Source organism: Helobdella robusta (assembly GCF_000326865.2).
Source record: "Helobdella robusta unplaced genomic scaffold HELROscaffold_6, whole genome shotgun sequence".
NCBI lineage: Eukaryota > Metazoa > Annelida > Clitellata > Rhynchobdellida > Glossiphoniidae > Helobdella > Helobdella robusta.
In genome coordinates this window covers 5,353,987-5,364,152 of record NW_008705330.1, presented here as the reverse complement: position 1 = coordinate 5,364,152, position 10,166 = coordinate 5,353,987, and the positions used below count along the sequence as shown (strand labels likewise).

The window sequence follows — 10,166 nt, the reverse complement described above, 5'->3', positions numbered from 1 at the left end:
ATCACCTATACTAACCCAATATTAAATGAAAACTCGACAATCCCACTAGACGCATCTAAAAATAAACAATTATACATAACTATAAAACGAATAATATTATTAATAATAATAATAATTATTATTATATCAGTAATTATTGCTGTTGTTCTTTTCTAAACGATTTGGTTAATGTTTTATTATGAATATATCATCAGAATTGTATTAGAAATAAATAATAATAAAAATATTAACTACCATATAAGGACAGGCTATCAATAATAATAATAATAATAATAATAATAATAATAATAATAATAATAATAATAATGTAAACTCTAGTATTATTTAGAGAAAACCAGTAAAATCAAAAATAATCAAAATAAAATATGTCAATAAAATGTTAAAATTAGTTAAATATAGTTAAAATGATAAAATAATATGAATAGTCATCAACGCTCGTCATTAGTCATTAATAATAATAATAATAATAATAATAATAATAATAATAATAATAATAATAAAGGATAATAGATAAATAATAAATAAATGAGTCAGCTTTCGCGATGACAAAGGTTGAATCAGGTATTCGCACAGAAAAAGAAGAAGAAAATAATAATAATAATGATTATAATGATAATAATGTTAGAAATAATTATAAAGCAACAAAAGTTAAATAAAGATTAGTCATCATTTATTAATGACTTACTGTTAGAGCTCAACTCATTTTAAAAATTTAACAGAATAAAGTTAATCGAAATCTGTGTAGAAAATCTCGTATCGGCAGGAACATTAGTTCAACTACTTTTTTAGAGAATATATAAAAAGGAAAGGTGATCATTAAAGCTGTCTTTTCCATGAAAACATAATGTCAGATGCGTTATGAAATCAGGAAAAAATTTGAGATGTTTGTACATATACGGGGATGAAAATAATTGAACTGGTTGTTATATAGAAGTTCATTGTTGAGACTAAATGTTGTAAAGGAAATTATTTTCATTTATGTGTGTGTGTTTGTGTATGAGTGTGTTTGTGTGTGTGCGTGTGGCTGTGTGTGTGTGATGTATGTGTGTATGGCTGTGTGTGTGCGTGTGTGTGCAATGTGTGTGCGTGTGTGTGCGTGCGTGTGCGGTATATACATAAATATATTCTGTCTGTCCGTCTGTCTTCTCTGTCTGACCATGTGTCTCTTTGTATGCCTGTGTCTGTCTATGTCCTTCTGTCTGTCTTCTTCACTGTCTGTCCTTCCGTTCGTCTGTCGGTTTGATATTGCTTGTTTGTTTGATTGTAAGTTCGATCGTTGTGTTTTTTGTTTGTATGTTACAAGTTGATTGTTAGTTTGCATTTGTTCATTCTTGAACACAATTAAAAATAAATTGATAACTAGTTTATTGTTCATTATTGACGAAATTTTCCAAAATTAGTTTTTTAAATAAGTTTTATTCTACATTGGTCGAAACTGAAAAATAAAATCAATATCAAAATGTTGTCTTGGTATAATTACGATTCTTTAAATTAAAATTCATTCAATAAATGCGCACCTAAATTGAACTGAATACAAACACAACATTACCTTTCGGTTTTATTCAGCCACTTTCGTCAAAATTTGACTAAAATCTTTTTTTTAATATTCTGATAAAAAATATTTTAACTCGAAAATATAAATTTATCAGAAGTTTTATATATCAAATTTAAGAAAAAATTATTAGCAAATGACAAGTACCTGACACCAGCATAAAAAAAATACGTGAAATTAAATATTTCAACAGCATTGAAAAAGTACTAGGCAGCTTTGTATTATTATTTTTATTATTAGCTATCGTGCTTCAGTCAAATGAGAGAGACCGTTCACAGCTGAACAATGCCCAGGGTGATAACCTGCCTGCCAGGTATACCTGTTTGTGCAATTTAATGTCATCTAAATAGATTAGGCTGTATCCCCGCTAAAAAACAGGTCCGATCATCAGACTGCTGGCACTTTGGATATCTTTTTCATTGTATCTCACAGATATTTTCATTAGAAGTTCATCAAATTAGAAATATTATAGCTACACACTTTAAATAATCAATCAATGCGTAACCAATGTAACATAGTTGTTAGTGAATCTGAGCAACAAAAAATGAAATAAACATGGGTCAGTTTTTTAGGTGCCTAGGCCTCACTGAACGTATAAATGAAAAGTTTTAATTATTTTCTATATGTTTTTTAAAAGTCATCAAATTGGTCTCCTTGCTTTCTTTTGTTATGCTTTTTATTTACAGTATTTCCTCTTGATATTTATCAATATCGTCGCTTAAAATTTGAAAAACTTGTCATAAATATAATAATGTTCAGATATACTTTTCGGGGAGGCCCTCTCGTTCAAAGGCTCCTGGACCTTAAACTTGCCTGCCTTCACCCAAAATCCGGCACTCAGCAAACATATAGAAAAAAACTTACTGTTATCAACAAATTTTTTAATTCTTTTGTTGTTGTTTTTTATTGTCTACGTTTTGACGTGTTAATACGAAGGTATGAACAGAAAAACACGTCTATAAATTTAAAAATTGTTAATTTATCCATAAATCAAAGCATTATGTAGTGAATAAATTTATTCAAAATAATTTTGTTATCGTCTATTTTATCATGTTAAATAACAAATTATTTTTTTAATAACAAGTTTACATGGAATGATTTGAGAACGTATCGTAACAGAAGATAATATTCGTCTGCAACGCATTACACAATTGACGCAAGTTACAAACAAATTAATAAACTTTAAAACAAAACTTCAAAACTCCTTGAAGCAAGGTTATCATCATTAACGAACATGGACGGTGTTCATTAGGAATGACTGAAATTAACTTCATATCAAATTTCTACACCAAAAAAAACCCGATGCATATAAAATGAAAAATATATATTTCAAACTACTATTACTTCTGCTATTACTACTGCTACTACTACTACTAGTACTACTACTACTGCTACTACTACTTAGTAGTAGCAGTAGTAGTAGTACGACTTTTGGTAGTAATAATAATTATGATAATATTTATTATTAAACAGATTATATGATATTTTTTCAAATAAAACAGTAGTAGTAGTAGTTGTAGTAGTAGTAGTAGTAGCAGTAGTAGTGGCATTCATCATTGTCTCATAAGACACAGAAAAAAAAGTTATAATTAAAAACAAACAGGTAGGTACATAGGTACGTTAACGTAATAATAATAGAAAAGCCAGTCATTAATTGATGGACAGATGTTTTGAAGAAATTATTAAGGCATTTCATTAACGATGAATTAATTTGAAAATAGTAAAATTTGAAATATTAAATATGGAAAATGAGCCGGGAAAATAATCCGTCATGCAATCGTTGGAGCTTTTGCTTGCTATCCTATCTAAATATATATCATCACGCTCTACACACAGAGAAGGAGAGAGAGAGACATATATTTATATATTAAACATTTGTTCATTTATGTGCGTCTGAATAAGTGTGTCAGTGTGAATATGTGTGTATGGTAGGTGTGTGTATGTGTGTGTAGGGTGTGTGTGTGTGTGTGTGTGTGTGTGTACCGTGCGTGTACCGTGTGTACATAACTACATAACTACAATCCAATTTAAATAAATGTAAAAGAATGAAAAGATATGAAGATGTTAAAAAATTGAGAACAGTAGGGAACAGATAAGAAAGAATGTAGAAAAAAATAGATAGAGAGAGAGAGAGAGAGAGAGAGAGAGAGAGAGAGAGAGAGAGAAAGACAGGGAGACAGAGAGATCAAATAAATGCAATGGGTAAAACTACACGACAACGACTTTCTACTGATATTACCTGTCTGCTTTTTCAAAATAAAATAAAGTTCATTTTGTTTTAAGTATTAAGATAAAAAAATGAATAAAATACCTTTCCACCATCTCGTTTACTATTTAGTAAATATTATATTATATGCACTCATAAATTATTGATTCTATGCGTGTAATGTAAGGCAGCGCTATAGCTAACATGATAAAAAATAGTAACATTGATAATTAGCTAGATGATATTATACGATGTGATACAATACAATATGATATGGCATGATATGAAATATGATATGATATGATATGAAATATGATATGATATGATATGAAATATGATATGATATGATATGATATGAAATATGATATGATATGATATGATATGAAATATGATATGATATGATATGATATGAAATATGATATGATATGATATGATATGAAATATGATATGATATGATATGATATGAAATATGATATGATATGATATGATATGAAATATGATATGATATGATATGATATGAAATATGATATGATATGATATGATATGAAATATGATATGATATGATATGATATGAAATATGATATGATATGACGACGACGATGTTGATGGGATGAATATTATTATTGTTATTATTGTCACCATCATCATCATCATCATATTATTGTTGTTGTTGCTGTTTCTGTTATAAAATTTCAAAAAAAAACAATAATAATAATATTATTATTAATAACATTAGCATAATAACAACAATAAAATTCTAAAAGTAGTTAAACTTTTTGAGATCACTTGATGTACACACTTCATATGAGTACCATTTAAAGAGAGAGCCGATAGAACATATTCTTTCGATAAATCAAACAGTCCTTAAACAACCAGCTTTTGTTACATACATATAATATTGAAAATTACAATTTATAGACAAATAGAGACAATAGCTTACAAAAAATATTTTGCTCATTCGTGGCAGATAAAGCTACATGGATTATATTACAATTTTGCAACATTACTACATCAATATTCCAAAAACTTGATGATTTTCTGTGAAAAAAAAATGAAGATACTCGTATTGTTGAAAATGAACACCAAGAAGAACACTTGAATCGACTATTGTTCGGTTGTCAGAATTTAAAAGTCAATTCAATATTTCGAAACCTTAACACTTACTTTGTACTTTTTTAGATGATAAGTATTTGCTCTTTTTTTGTGACGTATTGCTTATAAAATATTCTTCCAGACTAAAAAATGCCAACGAAACCACTATTTTATAATCATTGAAAATGTAGTTTATATACACCCCATGGCTTACGTACCTTCGTACAAACAATTGGGTTATACAAAATATTTTTGTGGCATGGTGTCAAGTGGAGCACACAGCTACATGGATGGAATGGCACTTCAAATCAAGATGAAAAACTATGAAAAAATGAAGGTAAATGAAAACAGTTTACAACGTACCTGATTTTAAAATCATGGTGATATTAAATCAACGATGTTGAACATTAAAACGTGAAAATAGAATCAATAAAAATATATCAATATATCACTCGAACACATCTTAGACATCTGTGAAAATTTATACATTGTCATAATTTTATATGTTTGTATATATACGTGTGTATTTATTTATGTGTGTACGCATAAATACAAACACACAAGCAAACACACAAAGATATGGGCAATGATGAACAGTCTGAAGCGTTCTTGTAAGCATGGTAATGTATAACAGATTACCTGGTTAGGTGATAATGTAATAACACACACACACCACACACATAAACATACACACACACACTATATATATATATATATATATATATATATATATATATCAAAAAATAATTTTACTTTGTTAAAATTATAAATCAATTTTTCGATTATTCCATCTACAATTTTATCTTAATTGTTTTAGTTTACTCAATTAAAATGAAGAAGTATTCATCAAATTAGAAAAACACATTATTTACGACATAATAAAAGATAAGCTAATTTTTATAGCGTTTCAACAATAATATTATTTAATAATCCACTACGGTTGTTTAATGTTCATGTTGCAGTACTTTAGATGCCGAGACTAGCTTAAGTTAACAGCAGAAAGTTGACATTGAATATGACGTCATTTTAGTTTGACATAGAACAATAACTATGAAATAGAAACAAAATTAGTTTAGCATAGAATGATAATTATGGAAAATCAGAAAAATATTAGTTCAACATAATTACGGAAAACACAGAGAATATTTGTTTAACATAAAAACAGAAGAGAACGAAAAGTTATTAGTTTAACATAGAATTATAGTTATGAAATGAAAGAAATATTAACATAGCGTAACATATCTCAGGAATTTAATAAAATTTTTGAAACATAATGCTAGGAAAAACTCATCCTGATTAACTTTAAATACTATGTACATTAATATTCATATAGGTTATTACATTGTGTTCGAAAAATTTCACAAAAGCCATATACATAAAACCATGAATACAATTCATAATCATACAAATATATGAATAATATATATAAATATATATCTATTATGATTTTTATTAAAATAATTTAATAAAATAAATTCTTACAACCGGAATAATAAAGCAAGTATATAAGTGAAATCTATATTCTGTACAATGTATACATTATTATTATTGTTATAAAAAAACATATTTGAAAGAAAATATTAGCAAAAAAAACAGACAAATCACATTGGAATGAAATACTAAGGCAAATAATTAACGTTGATGAAGATTATTTCGTGGCAGCACATGATCTTCTGACCGGAGTATGTGGATATCGCCGTGTAGCTCTGCGGGTTCAAGTGACTGTTCCACCTGTAGAAACCTGCCAATTAAAGAGAATGGGAGATGTGCACGCTCCAAATGGAGGTGATAGGTTCAGTGAAAATGACGGTGGTTGGAGATTATGAGTTTGGCGGTATAACAAGTTGATGAAAACGATGATGAAGACGGGGATAAAAAAAATGTTGTTAGGTAAAAATGACGACAAAACTGTAAACAACGGATAAATAGGATGAAGATGGTGATTGCAAAAAAACAATTTGAGAGAGGTTGTACAAAAAAGAGATTGTGGAAGGCGGTAGATGAGAATGTTTGTTGCAACCATGAGATTAAATTTTCAGATACGACGATCACTTAACCTAAATCTCGCAGTTTAGAAAATATCTTGAAGTAGAGTTTGTAGTTGTCGACAGATGAGGTCTTGCTGTATATCTCGTGTCTGTGCACTTCTAAACCTATTTGTTTTACCTGAATTATAAGTGTGTGTGTAAGTGAAGGTTTAAACACGTACTCCAATGTATATATATATATATATATATATATATATATGTGTGTGTGTGTGTGTGTGTGTGTGTGTATTATATATACAGATGTTTGCAAGTGGATGAATGCGTTGATGCAGCATGAGCGCGCTCATCGTGCCGCGGGAACCATCAGTTCAATGCTAGGTAAATATGCTGATGGTTAGCAAGAAACATTATCAATGCATTGTTCTGTGCATGTGTTATCACCCGTGATAACCTGAGAATAAAAAAAATTTATATTTTTGTTATAGAAGGAGAAAGAAAGAGAGAAAAAGAGAAAAGAGAGGGAAAATAAAAAATTGACAAAACACAACAAAAAAAAAACGAAAAATTTATACAAGAGAAAGGTATGAAGAGAGAAATAGAAAAAGAGAGAGAAAGAGAAGGAAAGAACTAAATACGTTTCTAGGTAACCTTAGATAAGGATCCATCCTGAATTGCTTGATCGAGAGCTTCCCACTCCCAATATTCAATATCGATCTTCAGGTAGTCTATTGTTTTCTGTTGTGTTTGTTGATGTCATTGGCTCGTTATTATTCACGTTATTAGTGGGAATATTAACGTTCGTGCTTGCGTTGTTGATGTTAACGTTGTTGTTGTTGATGTTAACGTTACTGTTGTTGTTGCTGTTAGCGATCGTGTTATTGGCGTTAGTGACAGTTTTTATTGTTTTTCTTATTATTAATGTTATCATTATGTTTGTTGTTATTATTTTTAAAGTGACTATATTTATTTTTTTATTATTATGAACATGAATAAAACAATTAAATATTCTTTTCGTTGTTTGGCATGGCCACCAAATTGATTCGTTGTCAAGTAACATTGCACCTGCTAGAATATTCCATACAAGCCGGTGGGCAAGTGAGCAGAAGCGTGTTGTCGTCTGTAATGCTCAACACAATTTATAAAGTCGTCGGGTTTGACTGCATGCTGGAAATTACGGTAATCACAAGTTTTTTTTGTTTATTGTTGCAATATACTTCAATCAGTCTTTTTCAGGTAAAGGCAAAAGTATAAAGACGGTTTTTGGAACACTTATTTATAATTTTCTAAAACGCAAATATATCCAAATTATTTTATTATTATGCAGTTGATGGCAATTGAAATATTTCAGTTGTCTCACAAATAAACAGTTAAAAATAATTGTCTATCTTATATCTTATTTTATCGAAAACACGCCTTAAGATTGCAATAAACAAATCAAAGAGATTTGAAAAGTTCAATTTTATGGTAAAAAAGTTAATCAAGAAATAAGTTGAAGCAGACAACTTAAGTGGCGTTACATCATTTCAACCGGGACCTATAATAAGTAGATGTTTCAATTGAAATTTAAGTTTTGGCTGCACAGTTAGTTTTTGTTATATACGAGAGTGTTCCTAAATAACATTTCATAAAGAACAAGCGCGCTGTTAAAAGGAGAACCACTTCAAGAGTTTCAGTGGTTGGAAATATTTTAAATCAATTAATCAGATCAATCACTCAAATTTATGAAGACTTAAATGAACACAACCCCCCAAATAATAAATAAAATTTAAATAACTGAGAAGTTTAAAATTTCAAAAATGAACAGCCGGAAAAAAGGTTCAGTCAGAAATATTTTAGTTGAACGAAAAAAATGAACAGATTGATGTGAGACCAGTTTTTAGTTTAAATATTTTTCCAAAATAAAGATGTTCAGAGTTTAATAATTTAAACTTACATGTTCTACAAATTATTTCAAGAAGTCAACAACATCAGATAATAAATGATTTATGATCGAGTATTTTGACAATATTTTTTTTAATGCTCATATAAAAACTTTTTCTATTTTTTTTTGTAGTACTTTTAGTAGTATTAAAATTGGCAGCAGACGTAGTAGTGATAGTAGTTGTAGCGATTAAAGTAGTAGCAACAATTGTAGTTTTAGTATTAATAGTAATTAATAGTAATTAGTAAAAATTACATTTTTATAATAATAATTAAATTTATATAGCGCCTTTCAACACAATATTGGTATTGTGGTATCGGCAAAACTTTAGTTTTATCTATCAAAGCGTTTTATAATAGTAAGAAATAATGTAATGCTAATTTTAGACAAGGACAAAGTGTTTAGGTTGTCCCTGTAGAAACAGTAGTAGTGGCAGTAGTAGTAGTAGTAACAGCAGCAGCAACAGCAGTGGTAGTAGCAGCAGCATCAGTAGTAATAGTATACAATTTGCAAAGTAGTTACTATTAAAAAGAGTTAAACTAAAATTAAAATGAAGATTGCGATAAATTTTTTTCATTATTTAACCTCTGTTTCGTTAAAGAGTTTCCTCAAAGTTCTTAACGTGTTGAGTCGCCAGAGCGTGTCTGGAGTGACTTTATCGCCCCCTGCCAGACCTTCATTGAAGAACAAGATGTTGGTACCTCGTTTGTGATTCAGCTGTTTCATGCTGACGATGATGAAGATGGTGATGGAGATGATGAAGATTGGGAGGGAGAAGATGATGAGGATGGTGATGGAGATGATGATGAAAATGGTGATGGAGATGATGATGAAGATGGTGAAGAAGATGAGGAGGATCTTGGTGTGACGACAATGATGATGATGGGATGGATGATGACTGATAATATCAAAACAAAAACTTCACAAAAAAAATAAAATAGACAGCGTTAATCTTTTTCTTTTTCATGATGTTTGGATTTTCTAAACGCTAAAACAGAAATGAGTTAGGTTTTGTTCATTGTTAGGAACGCTCATTATTATGTACGTTGACGATCGTATGATTGAGCAAATTATTTTTGCTGGTTCTTAAACGTATTCTTTTCATTTAAACATTTAAACTATAAAATGACGATCAAAATTAAGAAACCTTGATCTAGGCAATATAACGGTGAACCCGTTGAAACATTAGACATGTTAATTCAGTGCAAGTTTTTGAGGTAATAACTGTGTGGGAAAGGAACGCTGCCTAACTTTCTGTTTATAATGAGTGGTCAAGATCTTTGTGCAGTCAAACTAGAACACAAAAAAACAGGTTTAATCAATTCTCACTTCATCCATTGTTCAATTGTAACATTTTTTTTTCAAAATAAATGACTTTTTATGTAGGTATGTAGACTTGAATAATGA

The 10,166-nt window shown here is 29.2% G+C and overlaps 1 protein-coding gene across 1 annotated transcript; it reads right to left on the bottom strand.

Moving 5' to 3' along the window:
- Positions 1-6,469: 6,469 nt before the first annotated feature.
- Positions 6,470-9,485, bottom strand: HELRODRAFT_164523 (hypothetical protein; the record flags this gene model as incomplete). The annotated part of the gene is made up of 4 exons (XM_009029436.1): positions 6,470-6,591; positions 6,908-7,016; positions 7,487-7,573; positions 9,345-9,485. 4 exons carry the CDS (start codon positions 9,483-9,485, stop codon positions 6,470-6,472), a joined length of 459 nt encoding a protein of 152 aa, XP_009027684.1.
- Between the last annotated feature and the right edge of the window lie 681 nt (positions 9,486-10,166).